The sequence below is a fragment of the Leopardus geoffroyi genome, chromosome D3 (assembly GCF_018350155.1).
Source record: "Leopardus geoffroyi isolate Oge1 chromosome D3, O.geoffroyi_Oge1_pat1.0, whole genome shotgun sequence".
Classification (NCBI taxonomy): Eukaryota; Metazoa; Chordata; class Mammalia; order Carnivora; family Felidae; genus Leopardus; species Leopardus geoffroyi.
In genome coordinates, this window is record NC_059339.1 from 20,973,391 (window position 1) to 20,993,303 (window position 19,913).

The following is a 19,913-nucleotide window of genomic DNA, read 5'->3' on the forward strand; positions in this document are numbered from 1 at the left end:
AGTGAGCATATTCTGCCTGGTGTTCACAATCTGGAAAATGTACCTGTTTGGGTGCAACTTTTTGGCCAACCAAACAGACTGGAGAACATTCTCCCTCTGCCTGTCTATGCCTCTGTCTCTCTCTTGGTCCAGATGGGCCTGCTGTTGGGGGAGTTAGTCATGAGAGTTTCCAGACCCTAGGAAACATCTGTCACTTCAACCTTCAAGTTTGTGCTGGAAAGTCTATTCCAGGAGCACCAGCCCAGTGTCCCAGTTTAGTGGGCCTGTGACACCGTTGTGTCATAATTACCGGTGAGACTGGGGACGCCATTTTCACTACAGCCTCCTTACCACCTGTGCAACAAAGGTTTTTGCTTTCTTAGACTAATTTAGGAGTAAACTTTGGATTGTTGGGCAACCCAATCAGGTGTAGGCCAGCAGCATGGGTGGTGAAAGAATTCACCCAAGCAGAGCAAAGGAGATAGAAGTTTAGGGAATACACTGTAAGGGAGCAGCAGACAGGACAGCAAAGCAGAGATGGTCTCCCAGGAGGCAGTGGTGGGGGCTGTGGTCAAGAGGGGAAGGTAAGGAGGTGTGAAATATTTGGCTTTTTTTTTTCCTTTTTTGGTACCTGTGTCTGGGTAGGAGTCAGCTAGGGCTTATAGATATTTTGAGGTGACTTGTCTAACGGGCCTGTTTGCCTCCAGCCCCCTTGTCACTGTGGGACCTTCTACCATACTCAGGTGACCATTGCTCAAGCCTGTCGCCTAAAACTGGCCTCTGTGTTCCCGCTTGCTAGATCAACAATGACAAATCCTTGCCATTTGGGCAGAGATCTCATCTTCAGTAGCGGCTCATGTTGAACAGTGGGGGTGTGCTGTCCATACATAAACTTGTCTGTCCGTCTGGGGTTCTGTGCAGTTATAGACCAGAGCATGGTCTTATACTAACATGCTGACAGGTGATTTGAGTGAAATGCCTTGGTGGCCTGGTCCATGGCATTTAGGAGGAGGGGATCGTCTGGTGCTCCGGGCTGAAATCCTTGTTGAACCATTATTCATATATGGAATTGTTGCATTCTGGGAGACACAAACTTAAAAAGTGGATTGAACTGGGTGGGGGCGGGGGCAACAATTAGGCATATGCGTATTGAAGCCACAGGTCTTAAGAGAGAAAGAAGGCAGCATAGCCATGACCAGGTTTCTTTCCAGGAAAACCATCCTTATGTTGCCCAGTCCCAGGGGGAGGAAGGTCGTTCAATCAAACCGTAGACTTTTTTTTATGTTCCCTGATTGACCCTTTATTTTTTATTTTTTATTTTTTTTTAATTTTTTTTCAACGTTTATTTATTTTTGGGACAGAGAGAGACAGAGCATGAACGGGGGAGGGGCAGAGAGAGAGGGAGACACAGAATTGGAAACAGGCTCCAGGCTCTGAGCCATCAGCCCAGAGCCCGACGCGGGGCTCGAACTCACGGACCGCGAGATCGTGACCTGGCTGAAGTCGGACGCTTAACCGACTGCGCCACCCAGGCGCCCCCCTGATTGACCCTTTAGCAGGACACAGGATAGCCTCTGGGCTTCAGCTAGGAGATCTAAACTCAGTTATTTCTGCAAACCGAATATGACTAAAACCTCCAACTGAGTTTGTATAATCATAAAGGGTCTACCTATTGTAGACGCTGGGGCATGTGTACTGGGCTCTATTCCCTCACCTGTGTGCACGCCTAGGATGCCTGTGCTGTCTCAGGCAATAACACTGTGTCACTCCTTCCTCCTCAAAGACAGGTGTTCCCACAGGCGAGTGTCCCGTACACAAGCCTCCACTGAAGCTTCTCAATAAAAGAGATGCAGGGGTTTTTGTCTCACTTCCTCGTTATCTGAATCACTGTGAGTAACGAAAGCTGCTCCCACTGCCATGATATATACCACAGTAATAGTCAGTCTCGTCCTCAGGTTGCAGCCCAGAGATGAGCAGAAGCCCTGCATTGGCCGAGGCATCTTTGGATCCGGAGAAGCGGGTGGGGACCCCAGGTCCCAACTGTGTACTGGAGTCTGAGTAGTAGTACAGGAGATACCGGGGAGGGCTCCCTGGATTCTGTTGGTACCAGTATATGTAGTAGCCTCCAACATTGATGTCCCTGCTCAGGGTGCAGGTGAGTCTGGCTGTGGCTCCCAGAGATGCAGAGAGGGAGGCTGGCTGAGTCACCACAGGCTGGGACAGGGAACCTGCAAACACAGACACAGCAGAGGGAAGAAAAGGGACAGGGTACATGAGATTAGGGAGCTGAGCCAGAAGGATTTGACTCTGGCTCTGGGCCCACCCTGGTGCCCTGCATCCTGTCCCTACCTGTGCAGTGACAGAGGAGCACGAGGAGGACGGGGATCCAGGCCATGGTGACACACCCCCTTCTTAGGCCCAGAGCTAGGGTTTGTCTGCCACGGGTCTCTCTTATCCCCTGTGCACAGGCCTCAGAGAGGAGGGGCTGCTCATGCAAATGGGACCCACACCTGCCTCTTCTCCATGTGCACACACAGGGTCTGTGGCCCGTGGACACAGAGACTTCCTGATGCACTGCGTTCCCCCTGGGTGGGCCTGGAGGCAGCAGCTGTGGGGACCACACACAGGCCAAAGTCCAGGGGATTCCACCAGGCCCTGACGGGACACACCTGCCCTGTCCCCACAGGAAACACGGGGGCCCAGACCTGGGGCCTCCTGTCAGTGCAGGACTGCCAGCTGGATCCCCCGTCCTGCAGAAACCCTTAGACATGATCTCACAGCAGCCCCTGCTGCTCTCCGGGCAAACGTCTCATTCTTTCCACTTTCTCGTTCTTTCCTACTGCTCCCAATGCCCTCCTTTACCTGCTTCCCTGATGTTTGTGCTTCCACCACGTGAGACAGACCCTTCAGAGAAGGATGGAGATGCAGTCCTGGTGTTCTCTCCCTGAACCGGGTTTTTCCTTGGGCGGGGTTATAGTGGGAAGAACAGGAGCAATCTTGACCCAGGACAGTCTAGGAATCCCAGTGGAGCTGATGACAGGATGCAGGGAACAGAGAGCAAGGGATCTGCCGCCACAGGGGGCTCTTAGGGGGCAGGCTGACTCTGGGTGATGAGTGAACAGGAACTTGGTGAGCGGTCACAAACCTTCACAGAGGAGGACACAGATTATGGAAATTTGTGCCTTTCTGGAGCATGGCAGAAAGGAATCCACAAACTCTGATGAGGCTGCTGAGGCTATGGGGACTGAGCAGGGCCCGGGAGTCCAGTAGGACCACTGCGGGGCCATCCTGCAACCTCCCATCCCTGTGCTGGGAGTCTTTTCATTCCAGCTGGGCTTCTCCTGGTCAGTACTGCTCATTAGAGATTTAGTTCTGCAGGAAGTTCTAAGACAGATTTTGGGGCAAAGAGAATTAGAAGGCAGCCCTGGGGGATGGTTGGGGAAAGATGACAGCAGAGAAAACAGGAAGGGTGAAATGGGTTGTGTCCCCAAGTGGGACAGAGGGAGGTAACTGAATGGACTGCAGGCTGTGGGAGAGGGAGTGATGGTCCAGAGAGTTAGGTGGCTAGAGGGTGATGCCCACAGAGACAGGAATGCCCTGACTGACACAGGGGAAGTCAGGTGGGAGAGCAGATGGAAGGCAGGTGGTGGGTCTGTTGTCCCTGTGTCAAACTGAGACCACGGTGTGACATGTTGAGAGGCGTGGAAACATCACAGACAACCAGGGCTGCAGCGACGCCTTCTGTCCCCCATAGGAAGGATGTGGGTGTTACAGCATTTGCCTGACTGACTGCTTGGCCTGCATAACTTATTCAGTTGGTCTCCATCAGCAGATTAGTGAATGACAATATGGCTCTCAATGTCATTTGAATAAGCATCTCACAGAGAGCAGGTTGCTGAGGTTGCTGACTCTGACCATTTGTTGATATATTTAGGTGCTGAACCCCCTCCCCTTCATTATATGTGCAGATGTGGAAAGGAAACCCAGTCTTGGGGGTCACACTGGTGAGATGGACACACACTGGGAGAGATGGGATGGGCACATCGGGATGAACCACTGCACAGCAGAATCAGGCTAGGGAGCCTCCCTTCCCATGGTGGTGTTGACCATCCTCCCCCTCGCTTGCTTCCCCGCTGCTCAGGGCTGAGCCCTGAGCCACATTCTGAGCCCTGGTTGCACATCTCCATAGATTGAGATCACTGTGGAATGCCACTACCCGGAGACAGCATACAGTGCTAATCTGCCTCATCCTCATGCTGGCCCCTGTGATGGTGAGGACGGCTTTGTTCCTGGAGATGGACCTGGAGAAGTGATCAAGGACCCGAGACAGGTGACTGTTTATGGTAGATAAGGGGGTGGGCACCCCTGCCTGGAGTCTGTTGGTACCAGCCAGGGAAGTTACTGATAGATACTGACCCAGAGCTAGTCACAGGTGAGTGTCACCATGCCTCCTGCAGACACTGACTGTGATGGCTCTTGGATAACCACAGTATGAGAATTGGATCCTAAAACCAAAAGGAGGCACATGTGTTGTTATGCGAAGCAAGGGTCACCCTGAAACCTTGATTTTATGTGCCCTCCAAGAAAGCAGTCTCTTCCCCTGACCTGAGCCATAAGCAAGGAACCTGAGAAGAAGCACCATCCAGGCCATGGTGGGGATCCTCACAGGTCTTGCCTCCTCAGGTTCTTGGGTTGGATTGGGGTCTCCTCTGGGCCTTTTCATGCCTGCAGACCTATGAGGAGGAGAGGTGCTTCATGCAAATTAACTTCCTCTCTTTTACTGCCCCTTGGTCACCCTGATGTCCCCTAGGGGAGACCTTGAAGGAGGCATATATTGGGACTACACAGAATCAATGACTGCAGGGAGCCTGGGACACTGAGTGACAGGGTGACATCTTGCCCCGAGTCATCTCCTCCATGTCCCTGGTGGCCTCAGTCCCAAGTTTCTTCCCTGGAAAGGCAGACTGAGGGCATGCATCTGCTTCTCACATCCTGGCCATGCTTCTAGTTCATTCCACTTGTACCCCATCCCTGGGAATATTTTCTGCCCTCCCCAGTGAAATGGCCTCTTGTCTCTTTGGAGAAACTTAGTGGTCAGTCCTCCAGGAGTGAGGCCACTGGGAATTTCAAAGCCCGCGCTGGGTATGAACAAACAGGGTCTCTTCTGACTCAGTCCTAGTCCCTGTCTCCTGATAGCCATGGGGCAGAAGACCAGAGGTGGGGGAGTCTATACCAGAGGCACCCCAGGCTGTGAAAGTCACCCTCATTTGCTCTTGGAAGCCATCTATTATCTGAGTAGCAACAATGTAACTGCTGGCTTTGAGGGGAAGGTAATCATATCACCATTAAATCATGAGATTTCTCCAAACGTCAAGGAAAAAAAGAATCTGAAGGAAAATGGCACTGTCTGAAAACATTGTGTGACCATCCCAAGGCATTGTAAAATACCCTTGCCTTGTGTAGTTGCTATGCAGCAGAAAGAACTAGAAGGGTGGCCGGGGAAATGGAAAAACATACAATTTCTGGAGTAATAGGTGAAAGAAAAACCACAAAATTGGACTTCATCCCACTGTGGAATAAGAATGTGATCCAATGCTCATTTCTGAATGGTTAGTAGATTGTTTCGTGATACGTATACAGCCATTGCTTTCTTTGTCATCAACTGTGTTCAGAGGCTTTACTCACATCAGACGTAGAGATTTATAGTAACTACGGGGCACCTGGGTGTCTCAGTCCGTTAACCATCTGACGTTCGATTTCGGCTCAGGTCGTGATCTCACAGTTCCTGAGTTCAAGCCCTGCATCGGACTTTCTGCTATCAATGCCAAGCCTGCTTCTGTTCCTCCGTTTCCCTCTCTCTCTGCATCCCCTCAAAAATAAACAAATGTCAAAAAAAGATTCATATTAAATCCAATTCTATTAGCCAAAATTATTCCTGAGACAGTGGTTAATGTGTAATTATATGCATCAGATTTCAAGATGAAGAAGAAGACCTAAAACTTAAGAGAAAAGTTATCAATTCACATCCGTCACTACAAAATGCTGAAGCACATGAGAAGTCACAGAATACTCTGAATCTTATCTGTGACTATTGCAGACAATGGAAGCTATGTGTATTATGTATTTCATCCAGAATTCCAATATCCAGTGTTTTCCACAACAAAAGTAACCTTAAAATGTCCATACTACCCAAAACAATGTGTAGATTCAAGGCTTCCTATGAAAATTCCTATGATATTTTTCACAGAAATAGAAAAAAAGTCCTGACTTTTGTATAGAGGCAGAAAAAGACCTAAAATTGCCCAAGCTTTCTTGAGAAAGAAGAATAAATATCTGGAGGCACCATACTTCCTGCTTAAATTTATAACAAAGTTCTAGGAATACAAACAGTATGAAACTGGCCTAGAAAGCCACACATAGATAGATGCCACAGAATACAAAGACCAGAAGGTAATCCAAGTTCCCCTTGACCACCAGGGAGCAAGTACACTGAAAACAGGGCCTTTGCGAGGTTCCTAGAAGAGAAGTGACACGGAGTTTGGAGGGGATTCAGATAGGCATATGCATGAATCATACAGCAGGTGACCCAATCGAGATCCTAAGCTTCTCACTGGTGTTCCTGACACACTCTGGGAGAGAAAGCTGGTATTCTTGGACACGTTGCAATGGGACACATTGGTACGCATGCCATGGTGGTCAGCATGCATCCACATGGTCAATCTGGGGTAAGAAGCCCAGCCTAGGGGCGCCTGGGTGGCTCAGTCGGTTAAGCGGCCGACTTAGGGCGATTAGGCCAACTTAGGAGCTCAGGGTTGAGGTGTCGCTTCCCAACTGGCCTGAGGCACTGTGCAACTCCAAGGCTGCTTTTCCACGTTGACCGGAAGTAAACAGCCTCCCCCTCAGCCTGAACCAGCGATGTTCAGGGAAGCCAGGCTGCTTGCCCTGCATCCAGAAACTCTGTGGAGACCCCAGAGGGCTAGATGTTTGTTCTTCCATTGAAATGAAGTTGGAGAACATGGCTCAGGTGTTGCTGAAGCCAAGCTTCTGCCTCATTGCCAGCAATGTTACTGTGTCCAGCATAAGAGAACTTGGCCATCGTTCTAGGACCTTGATCACTGACGGTGGCCGTGTCAGCCCTGCTTGACCCACAGACACTCTAAAGGGACACAGGGACTTTGAGCAGAGCAGGAGTCCACTGTGAATGAGAGGGAGGGTTTGGAGCAGAGCTGGCACATCTCCCACCCACCTTGGATGAAGCTGGCTCTCAGCTGTGTGGGGAGGGAGGGAGGTGAGGAGGAGAGGGGCCCAGGTCATGAAGGACGCACAGACTCTGACGTCGAAAGCTCTGTTATGGAGACTGGGCTCCTGAAAGTCTCCTTCTATCCAGAAATTCCCATGTGGGTGGAGTTGCTGCACTCAGGTAGGCCCTTGCTGTACGTCTGTCCAGCTCCCGTGCCATGGGATTTCACCGGTGGAATGAGCCAAAGGAAGAAGAGAGGAGCTAACCTAAGGGCACAGGCAGCCTGGGTGGTGATGAGCCCCAGGTCCTATCGGGTGAGTATCCTCTAGCGAGCACACTGATGGCTGGCCCCCTGGTGGCCCTGACTTCTGTCCCTGATTGCTGGCCAAAACCACATGGATTATTCCATTCTATCCCACACACCTTCACACCCCAAAAACATCCTGTCCTCTGTGACAAAACCGGCACCCCAGTTAGAGGCCCGTGGTTGTCTGGACCCTCGTTACTGAGCTGTTCCTGATGGCCGTCAGGTGCTGGGTCCACAGCTCTGGGCTCACCCGTGTAGTTCATACACGTGCCCACAGCACCCCTTTCTAGCCCCGTTATAGGTGACAAAGCATGTGAAAGCCAATGTGAGTATCGCGCCTGGGGGAAGGGAAGGCCCTCTTGACTCCTGCCAGTTCCACGGCCCCCTCCTCACTCCTGGGGGAGATCCCTCACCACAGGGCCCATCACTAGGCTGCAACCTTCTCACCCGCACCCACCCCTCCATTCCCTAAAGCAGCCTCCCCAGATCCTGACCCTCCCTCATGGGTTTACATGAGTAGAGGACAGGGTGACCAGAGACCTGGCCCCTGAGGAAGGATGTGTCTTGTGGCTGGCACAGCAGGTAGACAGAAGCCTGGAGCAGCCACATCCCATGGTTTGGGAAGGCTGGGGTGCTCCTTCTCCCTCTGACCCCAGTTGATGGAGCAGGGTCAGACCCCCGGGCCCTCCCCTGGATTCCTCTCTTGTCTACTGCTTGTGGGAGTGGGGGACTCCATCAACAAGGACCACAGGGGAAGGGATTGGAAAGAGGCAGCTCTGTCTTGTCAGAAAGACAGAGGTGGCTCCCTGGGACCCACCTCAGCACAGCTCTTCCAGCAGGACCCGAGGCTGGACCCCTGACCTCAGGAGGAGGGGTCTGACGGGGACACAGTCAACAGCCTGTGCCTGGTCCCCTCCTCACGCTCCCCTCTGGCTCCTTGATCATCCATGCAACACTGAGACATCATCCCAGCACGTCATATTCGGGGGTTTCCTGTCAACCCCTCCAATGTTCCAGGTCCACCTCACTGCCTCACCCTTGTTCACTCTCCGGAAACATCTTATGTGTTGCTATTCATACTTCTTTGTCCTTTTTCTCTCCCAGGACATTTTCAGCAACATGAGGACGTAGATTGTCCCTAGTGCACTCACGCTGAACCTAAGCCCAAGGGTCATGCCTGGCACATACTTGGTGTTCACCAGAGGGTGTGGAGGGACCAATCTCTGTACAGTCATCTATCCTGATCAGGAACACATGGAATCTGCCTACTTCTGACCCAATGAGGACTCAATTCCCAGGACAAAAACTGTTTCAGCGATATAACGAAACATGAATTTAAAATAATACTCATAAAATTAATCGCTGGGCTTGAAAAAGGTATACAGGACAGCAGAGAATCTATTGCTACAGAGATCAAGGGACTAAGAACCAGTCATGAGGAGCTAAAAAGTGCTATAAATGAAGTGCAAATAATATGCAGGTGACCACAGCTTGGAATGAAGAGGCACAGGAGAGAATAAGTGAATTAAAAGATAAAATTATGGAAAAAGAGGAAGCTGAGAAAAAGAGAGATAAAAAAAACTCCAGGAGTGTGAGGAGGAGAATTAGAGAACTAAGTGATGCAATGAAACACAACAATCTCCGTATAATAGGAATTCCAGAAGAGGAAAAGAGAGAGAAAGGGGCTGAAGGTGTACTTGAACAAAACACAGCTGAGAACTTCCCTGATCTGGGGAAGGAAAAAGGCACTGAAATCCAAGAGGCACAGAGAACTCCCTTCAGACGTAACTTGAATCAATCTTCTGCAGGACGTATCATACAAAACTGGCAAAATACAAGGATAAAGACAAAATTCTGAAAGCAACTAGGGATAAACACACTCTAACATATAAAGGGAGTCCGATAAGACTACTGACGGATCTATCTACTGAACCTTGGCAGGCCAGAAAGGAATGGCAGGAAATCTTCAATGTGATGAACAGAAAAAATATGCAGCTGAGAATCCTTTACCCAGCAAGTCTGTCATTCAGACGAGAAGGAGAAACAAAGGTCTTCCCAAACAAACAAAAGCGGAAGGAATTCATCACCACTAAACCAGCCCTACAAGATCCTAAGGGGGATTCTGTGAGAGAAATGTTGCAAGGACCACAAAGTACCAGACACATCACTCCAAGCATGAAATCTACAGATATCACAATGACTCTAAACCCATATCTTTCGGTAATGACATTGAATGTAAATGGACTAAATGCTCCAACCAAAAGACATAGGGTATCAGAATGGATAAAAAAACAAGAGCCATCTATTTGCTGTCTACAAGAAACTTATTTTAGACCTGAGGACACCTTCAGATTGAAAGTGAATGGATGGAGAACTATCTATCATGCCACTGGAAGTCAAAAGAAAGCTGGAGTAGCCAGGCTTATATCAGACAAACTAGACTTTAAAATAAAGGCTGTAACAAGAGATGAAGAAGGGCATTATATAACAATTACAGGCTCTCTCCAACAGGAAGAGCTAACAATTATAAATGGCCATGCACTGAAGACGGGAGCCCTCAAATATATAAAACAATTCATCACAAACATAAGCAAACTTATATTTTTTTAACTTTATTTATTTTTGAGACAGAGAGAGGGTCAGAGAGAGAGGGAGACACAGAATCTGAAACAGGCTCCAGGCTCTGAGTGGTCAGCACAGAACCCGACGCGGGGCTTGAACTCACAGACCGCGAGATCATGACCTGAGCTGAAGTCGGACGCTTAACTGACTGAGCCACCCAAGCGCCCCAAGCAACCTTATTGATAAGAATGTGGCAATTGCAGGGGACTTTATTACCCCCCTTACAACAATGGATAGATCATCTAGACACAGGATCAATAAAGAAACAAGGGCACTGAATGACACATTAGATCAGATGGACTCAACAAATATATTTAGAACGCTGCATCCCAAAGCAACAGAATATACTTTCTGCTCAAGTGCACATGGAACATTCTCCAAGATAGATCACATACTGGGTCACAAAATGGCCCTTCATAAGTATAAAAGAATTCAGATCCTACCATGCATACTTTCAGACTATAATGCTATGAAGCTTGAAATCCACGACAGAAAAAAGTCTGGAAAACCTCCAAAAGCATGGAGGTTAAAGATCACCCTACTAAAGAATGAGTGGGTCAACCAGGCAATTAGAGAAGAAATTTAAAAATATATGGAAGCAAATGAAAATGAAAATGCAACAATCCAAACACGTTGGGATGCAGCAAAGGCAGTCTTGAGAGGAAAATACATTGCAATCCAGGCCTATCTCCAGAAACAAGAAAAATCCCAAGTACAAAATCTAACAGCACACCAAAGGGAAATAGGAGCAGAACAACAAAGACACCCCAAGCCCAGCAGAAGAAGAGAAATAATAAAGATCAGAACAGAAATAAACCATACAGAATCTAAAAGAACTGTAGAGCAGATCAATGAAACCAAGAGTTGGTGTTTTTGAAAAAATAAACAAAACTGATAAGCCTCTAGCCAGGATTCTCAAAAAGAAAAGGGAGATGACCCAAATAGATACAATCATAAATGAAAGTGGAATTATGACAACCAATCCCTCAGGAATACAAGCAATTATCAGCGAATACTATGAAATATTATATGCCAACAAACTGGGCAACCTGGAAGAAATGGACAAATTCCTAAGCACCCACACATTTCCAAAACTCAAAGGGAAGAAATAGAACATTTAACAGACCCATAACCAGCGAAGAAATTGTATCACTTATCAAAAATCTCTCAACAAATAAGAGTCCAGGAGCAGATGGATTCCCAGGGGAATTCTTTTTTTTTTTTTTTTTTTAATTTTTTTTTCAACGTTTATTTATTTTTGGGACAGAGAGAGACAGAGCATGAACGGGGGAGGGGCAGAGAGAGATGGAGACACAGAATCGGAAACAGGCTCCAGGCTCTGAGCCATCAGCCCAGAGCCTGACGCGGGGCTCGACCTCCCGGACCGCGAGATCGTGACCTGGCTGAAGTCGGACGTTTAACTGACTGCGCCACCCAGGCGCCCCTCCCAGGGGAATTCTACCAGACGTTTAAAGCAGAGATATTACCTATCCTCTCAAACAATTCCAAAAAATAGAAAAGGAAGGAAAACTTCCAGACTTATTCTATGAAGCCAGCATTACATGGATTCCTAAACCAGAAAGACCCAATAAAAAAAGAGAATGACAGGCCAATATCCCTGATGAATATGGATGCAGAAATTCTCAACAAGATACTAGCCAATCGAATTCAACAGCATATAAAAAGAATTATACACTAGGATCAAGTGGGATTCATTCCTAGGCAGCAGGGCTGCTTCAACATTCACAAGTCAATCAATGGGATACATCACATTAATAAAAGAAAAAATAAGAACCATACGATCCTGTCAATCGATGCAGAAAAAGCATTTAACAAAATTCAGCATCCTTTCCTAACAAAAACCCTCGAGAATGTCGGATAGAAGGAACATACTTAAACATCATACAAGCCATTTATGAAAAGCCCACAGCTAATATCATCCTCAATGGGGAAAAACTGAGAGCTTTCTCCCTGAGATCAGGAACGTGACAGGGATGTCCACTCTCACTGCTGTTGTTTCACATAGTGTTGGAAGTGCTAGCATCAGCAATCAGACAACAAAGGGAAATCAAAGGCATCAAAACTGGTAAAGATGAAGTCAAGCTTTCACTTTTGGCAGATGACATGATATTATACATGCAAAATCTGATAGGCTCCACCAAAAGTCTGCTAGAAGTGATACAGGAATTCAGGAAACTCACAGGATACAAAATCAATGTACAGAAATCAGTTGCATTGTCAGACACTACTAATGAAGCAACAGAAAGACAAAGAAAGAAAGTGATCCCATTCACAATTGCACCAAGAAGCATAAAATACATAGGAATAAACCTAACCAAAGATGTAAAAGATCTGTATGCTGAAAACTATAGAAAGCTTATGAAGGAAATTGAAGAACATATAAAGAAATGGAAAAACATTCCGTGCTCAGGGACTGGAAGAATAAATATTGTTAAAATGTCAATACTACCCAAAGCTATCTACACATTGAATGCAATCCCAATCAAAATTGCACCAGCATTCTTCTCGAAGCTAGAACAAGCAATCCTATAATTTGTATGGAACCACAAAAGGCCCCGAATAGCCAAAGTAATTGTGAAGAACAAGACCAAAGCGGGAGACATCACAATTCCAGACTTTAGCCTCTACTACAAAGCTGTAATCATGCAGACAGCATGGTATTGGCACAAAAACAGACACTTAGACCAATGGAATAGAATAGAAACCCCAGAAGTAGACCCACAAAAGTATGGCCAACTGATCTTTGACAAAGCAGGAAAGAATATCCAGTGGAAAAAAGACAGTCTCTTTAACAAATGCCGGGAGAACTGGACAGCAACGTGCAGAAGGAGGAAACTAAAACACTTTCGTACACCATTCACAAAAACAAACTCAAAATGGATAAAGGACCTGACTGTGAGACAGGAAACCATCAAAACCCTAGAGGAGAAAGCAGGAAAAAACCTCTCTGACCTCAGCCGCAGCAATTTCTTACTTGACACATCCCCAAGGCAAGGGAATTAAAGGCAAAAATGAACTATTGGGACCTTATCAACATAAAAAAACTTGTGCACAGCAAAGGAAACAATCAACAAAACTAAAAGGCAACCAATGGAATGGGAAAAGATATTTGCAAATGACATATCGAACAAAGGGCTAGTATCCAAAATCTATAAACAGCTCACCAAACTTCACACCCGAAAAACAAATAATCCAGTGAAGAAATGGGCAGAAACCATGAATAGACACTTCTCTAAAGAAGACATCCAGATGGCCAACAGGCACATGGAAAGATGCTCAACGTCGCTCCTCATCAGGGAAATGCAAATCAAAACCACACTCAGATACCACCTCACGCCAGTCAGGGTGGCTAAAATGAACCAACCAGGAGACTATAGATGCTGGAGAGGATGTGGAGAAACGGGAACCCTCTTGCAGTGTTGGTGGGAATGCAAACTGGTGCAGCCACTCTGGAAAACAGTGTGGAGGTTCCTCAAAAAATTAGAAATAGATCGACCCTATGACCCTGCAATAACACAGCTAGGAATTTACCCAAGGGATATAGGAGTGCTGATGCTTAGGGGCACTTGTACCCCAAAGTTTATAGCAGCATGTTCAACAATAGCCAAATCATGGAAAGAGCCTAAATGTCCATCAACTGATGGATGGATAAAGAAATTGTGGTTTATATACACAATAGAATACGATGTGGCAATGAGAAAGAATGAATTACGGCCTTTTGTAGCAATGTGGATGGAACTGGAGAGTGTTATGCTAAGTGAAATAAGTCATGCAGAGAAAGATAGATACCATATGTGTTTATTCTTAGGTGGATCCTGAGAAACTTAACAGAAGACCATGCAGAGGGGAAGAAAAAAAATAGGTTAGAGAGGGAGGGAGCCAAAACATAAGAGACTCTTAAAAATTGAGTACAAACTGAGGGTTGATGGGAGTGAGAGAGAGGAGAGGGTGGGTGATGGGTATTGAGGAGGGCACCTGTTGTGATGGGCACTGGATGTTGCATGGAAACCAATTTGACCATAAATTTCATATTTAAAAAAATAAAAAATACATAAAATAATATTTGACATGTAAAAAAAAAAGTCATTTGAGGCTGAAATCTTTAAGGGCAGAATGACTTTTCCTGGGGCTTCTGCCTGGCTCAGTAGGTTAAGTGTCCAACTTTCCCTCAGGTCACACTCACTGTTCATGACTTTGAGCCCCGCTTCAGGTTCTGTGTTGACAGCTCAGAGTCTGGAACCGGCTTCAGATTCTGTGTCTCCCTCTGTCTGCCCCTCCTTTGTTCATGCTCTCCCTCTCTCTCAAAAAATAAATACACATTAACAAATTCTTTAAAAAATGAATGACTTCTCTTACATCCTAGCGTGATTCCTAGGAAGTAAACTCTTCTTTAATGACCCTGTGTTTTTCCTGCAATGCACCCCACATTTCTGTGACAACAGACAGGAGATGACGGTATAGGTTCATGAACTAATTAGTGGAAGGGGAGGAAGGAAAAAGGGAAGAGTGGAATTTGGGGAAAAAAAATGACCCTAGACCTGGAGATATAACATGACATTAATGAATAGAGAAAGAACATTCAGGAGCGACACTGGCAAAGAGTGTTCCAAGTGTGGGAACAAGAGTAGAGTTCATTTCTGACTCTTTTTTTTAACTTCTATAAATGTTTATTTATTTATTTTTCAGAGACAGAAAGAGAGAGCAGTGGAGGGGCAGAGAAGGAGGGAGACAGAATCCGAGGCAGGCTCCATGCTGTCAGCACAGAGCTTGACGTGGGGCTTGAACTCATGAACCATGAGATCATGACCTGAGCCAAAACGAAGAGTTGGACGCTTAACCAACTGAGCCACCCAGGCACCCCTTCTGACTCTTAATAGTAAGCTTTGTGTCTTTCAGAGGCAGAGTCACAGTGGAATTGGAACCAGGCAAACAGTGATCTGACTCCCTGTGACCAGGACCCTGGGAAGTGGGGACACTCAGCAATGACACAGAGGTGACTGAGGGAGCCTGAGAGCAGGAGTAGTACCATATGGACTGTGTGGAAAAAAAGGAGTGGTTCCTGTACTGCCCCCTGAGTCTGTTCCTCACCTGACAGAGTGAGAGCAAAAGAAAAGGTCTCAGGTGCATGGCGGTCTGGAAACGGTCACCATTAAGGTTTCTAGAAAACTTTGTACCTTCTAACAACCTCTGGGAATAAGAGGCCATCAGAGTCGGAATATGTTTTCTGCTTTCTACTTCTCATGGGACTGTTTGCATTTCAGGCCAGAACCTCGTGCCTCTGAGGGTGTGTTGGGCTGGAGTTGATCTGATGCAAGGGCATCAGAATGGTCTGGGGGCTGAGCTGTAGTTTGATGAGACATAAAGACCCTGGCCTGTGTCCCCTGTGAAGATTGTCCATGGTCTGTGCTACGACCTGAACAACACGGAGGATGGAGGGAAGATGATACAGGTGGCTGGGACTTCTTTGGTGAAGCTTCCATCATTTTCTTCTACCTGGACCCCAAATCTCCCAACTACACGGTTAGTCAGTGAGTCCAGGTCCCACCAGACAGTCACTGTGTTACCCAAAGTAATAGGTGTCCCTTCCCCGGTTGCCATGATGGTGTCAGGGCAGAGGGTGGGGTGGTTTGATCCAGTCATCCTCAAATCTGGGGTTTCTTACCAGTGGGTCCGTAAGGGCCAGTGTCTGTCATCCAGACGTTATGTTGTGTGGACATTACCTGGGACTGCAGACACATTTTCCCCATGTGGGAAGTCAGTGGGAGACACAGTACATTTGGCTTATGTGTCCTCTTTCTTGCCCAAGACGGTGTCAGCCCTCTGAGCATGGGGACCCTCCCTGTCATTTCTGTACTGTGATCTGAGCCCCAAGCCCACATAGGTCATGTAGTGAGGGTTCTCTCAATGCCACGCATGTAGAGCATGTGGACGGTTGACTATCCTCAGTCAGGCGCAGCTACGCTCTGTGTCGCTGGTTCTGTCCTGGTGCTTTGATATGGACTGAACTGGGTCCCCGTAGATTCCTATATGAAACCCACACTGTGACTTCATAGACTTTATAGAAGTGGTGGACACAGCATGGGTGAGCACACGTGGAAATGCCACGTGAGGACCCAGGATGAATGTAACCACTTGCAAGACAAGGAGAGAGACCTCAGGGGACATCGAACTTGCCCCCACCTTGAACTTGGACGTTTAGCCTCCAAAACTGTGAGAAAATAAGTATCTTTTGATTTGCTCACCCAGTGGGTGGTATGATGTTATGGCAGCCCCAGCAGGCAGGCACAATCCTCAAGGACTCTGTCCCCAGGGCAACCGGCCCCAGCATCCAGGAATTTCTGCTCAGTATGCATAAAACAGAAAATGTGCTCCTACAGGGACAGGGTTTGGTGTCTGAATTGAGAGGACAAGGACACATACTCAAGAGAAAGTTCACTGGTTTGGCTTTCAGACCTCCGTTTTAGGGAAGCAGCTGTGTTGGCAGAAGGTGGGGGCTGCACAAGGAAAGCGCATCAGTGTGGAGACTGCAGGTTTTTGTCTCACTTCCCCACGGGCCTGGAGCTCTGTGTGAGCTCTCAGACTACCATCCCATGCTGAGCAGTAATAATCAGCCTCGTCCTCAGCCTGGAGCCCAGTGATGGTCAGGGTGCCTGTGCTGCCAGACTTGGAGCCAGAGAATCGTTCAGGGACCACCGAGGGTCTGCTATTATCCCAATAGATTATGCTTTTGGGGGTTGTGCCTGGGAGTTGTTGGTACCAGCTCACATAATTGCTACCAATGTTGGAACTGCTTCCAGTGCAGGAGATGGTGACCCTCTGGCCCAAGGAGCCTGACACCGAGGATGGCTGAGTCAGTACAGACTGGGCCCAGGACCCTAGAAAATGGAGAGACACAGACAGGGTGAAGCTGGGGTCTGGACACAAGAGGGTGGAAGCAGGGCCCACGTGTCCTCCCAGAGCCCCTTCCCCTGTCCCCACATCCAATCACCTGTGCAGTGAGCGAGGAGGGTGAGAAGGACCGGAGACCAAGCCATGGTGGAGACCATCACCGATCCTGTCTTCTGTGCCCCACAGCTGAACAAACCTCCCTTCATCTGTTCCTTTTTCATCCACGGAGAGAGGGCGGATCTGTCCATGCAAATGATACCCCAGCTCTCTGACCCCTCACTGGACCTGAGTCAGGTACCTCCGCCCGAGGATGTCAGGGGGTGGGCAGAGGAATGGCTGTGTGGGGCCAGACTGTGCAGAAGTCACAGTTATGAGTCTCAGCAGAGGGCACAGGCAGTGCAGGTGACAGGTCTCAGGTCTCATCACCCTTGAATCCTCAGAAATGGGCCCTGTGAGCCCCCTTGTGTCCAGACTCAGAAACATCATTGTGCAAAATGGTAACCAGAGCCCATAAAAAGGACAAACCCCGTTGTTTGTCCACTGCCCCTTTCCTAGGGCCAGGTCAGGTATCCTCCTGGGTAGCCTCCCATATTCTCAAACCAGACTTTCTGCTCTTTTCAGACTCCTCTGGAAAAGCCAGGCCATGCTTCCCTGTATGTTTCATGGGTCAGGACTGAGGTGGTATTTCTACAAAAACGCCACTTAGATCAGAATCATGTCTGGAGCTGTGGTGAGTACCAAAGGACACGTGGCCGCTTCTGCGTAGGATTCTGTGTTCTTTCCTATTATGTGTTTCCTCCCTGGTTTCCAGGTCTCTCCTGCTCTGAGGTTCCCACAGCCTGAACCGAAGCTCTCCTTCTGTCCTCAGTGCTGTGGGAAGGAACAACTGTGTGTTTTCCTAAGGGCACTGTGCAATAAAAATCTTTGCCATCTATCACTATGTCTGCTTATTTGAGATGACAGTTCTCCACACTTGTGGTTAGTGATTTCCTCCCAGGATCTGTCCCCCCAGCACACAGATACAAATATGCAGGGGTCCTGTGTGCAGCACTGAACACAGAGCCCAAAGGGCAAACCTGCAGGAAGTTCCAAGAGGGAAGGAGTGACCACAGCAGGTGCTCTGACAGGGTTCCAGTGACACGGTTTATGTGTTAGTCACCACTTAGCCAAGTGTGCACTTTAGAAATGAGCAGAAAACATGAACAGACACTTCTCTAACGAAGACATCCACAAGGCCGACAGGCACATGGAAAGATGCTTAACATCACTCCTCATCAGGGAAATACAAATCAAACCCACACTGAGATACCACCTCACACCAGTCAGAGTGGCTGAAATGAACCAACCAGGAGACTATAGATGCTGGAGAGGATTGGAGACATGGGAACTGTCTTGCACTGAGGGTTGCAAACTGGTGCAGCCACTCTGGAAAACAGTGTGGAGGTTCCTCAAAAAATTAAAAATAGATCTACCTATGATCCTGCAGTAGTACTGCTAGGAATTTACCCAAGGGATACAGGAGTGCTGATGCATAGGGGCACTTGTACCCCAATGTTTATAGCAGCGCTTTCAACAATGGCCAAATTATGGAAAGAGCCTAAATATCCACCAAGTAGTGAATGGATAAAGAAGATGTGGTTCATGTATACAATGGAATACTACTTGGCAATGAGAAAGAATGAAATCTGGCCATTTGCAGCAATGTGGATGGAACTGGAGTGTATTAGGCAAAGTGAAATAGGTCAGTCAGAGAAAGACAGATATCATATGTTTTCACTCATATGTGGATCCTGAGAAACTTAACAGGAGACCATGAGGGAGGAGAAGAAAAAAAAAAAAAGTTTGAGGGAGAGAACTCGAGGGAGAGAGCCAAACCATAAGAGACTCTGAAAAACTGAGAATAAACTGAGGGTTGATGGGGGGGTGGGAGGAAGGGGAGGGTGGGTGATGGGCATTGAGAAGGGCACCTGCTGGGATGAGCACTGGGTGTTGTATGGAAACCAATATGACAGTAAATTTCATATTAAAAAAATACAACAAAATAATTTTAAAGACTAAATGGGTGTATGCTTCTGTATAAAAAAATTTCTCTCAGTGACATTGATTGAAACTCAATGACAATGTTCTTATGAAAATGCAGATACAATCACTAGGATACTTTTCACAGATCTGTATTTACTACAGAGAAAAATTGAAATTGTGGGAACAATGTAGAAGGGATGCTTTCTCTTGGAGGTTGAATAGGAGTCGATAAAGTTTTTCAAAAATCATGTTTTCTTTGTCATTAGTATAGCATGATGGAATTTTTCTACAGGTAGGATAGACATGATGTCCAGTGAAATCCCATGAGGGACCTATTTCTATGAACTCCAGAACCATCTCTGTGATGCAATTACCAAGCACTGAGGGAGCTTCCAGGAAAGAGCGATTTGGGGTCAGACTTGTGTCTGGGGTGAACACAGCTCTACCTCTGTTCTTTGTGTCCAGCATATGCAGGATAGAAAAAAAGCTCATTCAGACATCCATGAGTAGAGGAACGAATTTCTATTATCTGAGGCCAACTGGGCTGAAAACTTCCTGTCAAAGATTCCATACATGACTGGTGGAGAGATGGCGATAAGGGAAACTGTCTCCGTGAGGTCACTGTCACTGTGGCCCTTGGGTGGGACAGAAGAATTTTCAGCAGAGATCCAGATTGGTGCAGGTGTCGCTGGGAAGACTGAAGCAGTGACCCCCGCATGTCCTCATGTACCTTGAGCTCCGTGGGAGCATCAGTGAAGCTGCTGTCCCAGAATCAATGAACTGATCAGCTTTGGGGGCTGGCTGGATCCCAGAGATTGTCGGGGACTGAGCTAC

The 19,913-nt window shown here is 47.4% G+C and overlaps 1 long non-coding RNA gene and 2 gene segments (V, D, J or C); all 3 read right to left on the reverse strand.

Annotated features, from left to right (window-relative positions):
• LOC123587586 overlaps positions 1-19,913 on the reverse strand; it is a 1,001,573-nt gene that overhangs the window by 915,756 nt on the left and 65,904 nt on the right.
• LOC123587599 lies at positions 1,849-2,424 on the reverse strand. The segment is given in 2 exon segments: positions 1,849-2,207; positions 2,329-2,424. Coding segments are annotated over 2 exon segments (390 nt in total).
• LOC123587605 lies at positions 16,881-17,453 on the reverse strand. Its single transcript, XR_006707402.1, has 2 exons — positions 17,158-17,453; positions 16,881-17,044 (listed from the first exon to the last, which is right to left on the reverse strand). It is a non-coding gene; the product is annotated as an uncharacterized LOC123587605 (long non-coding RNA).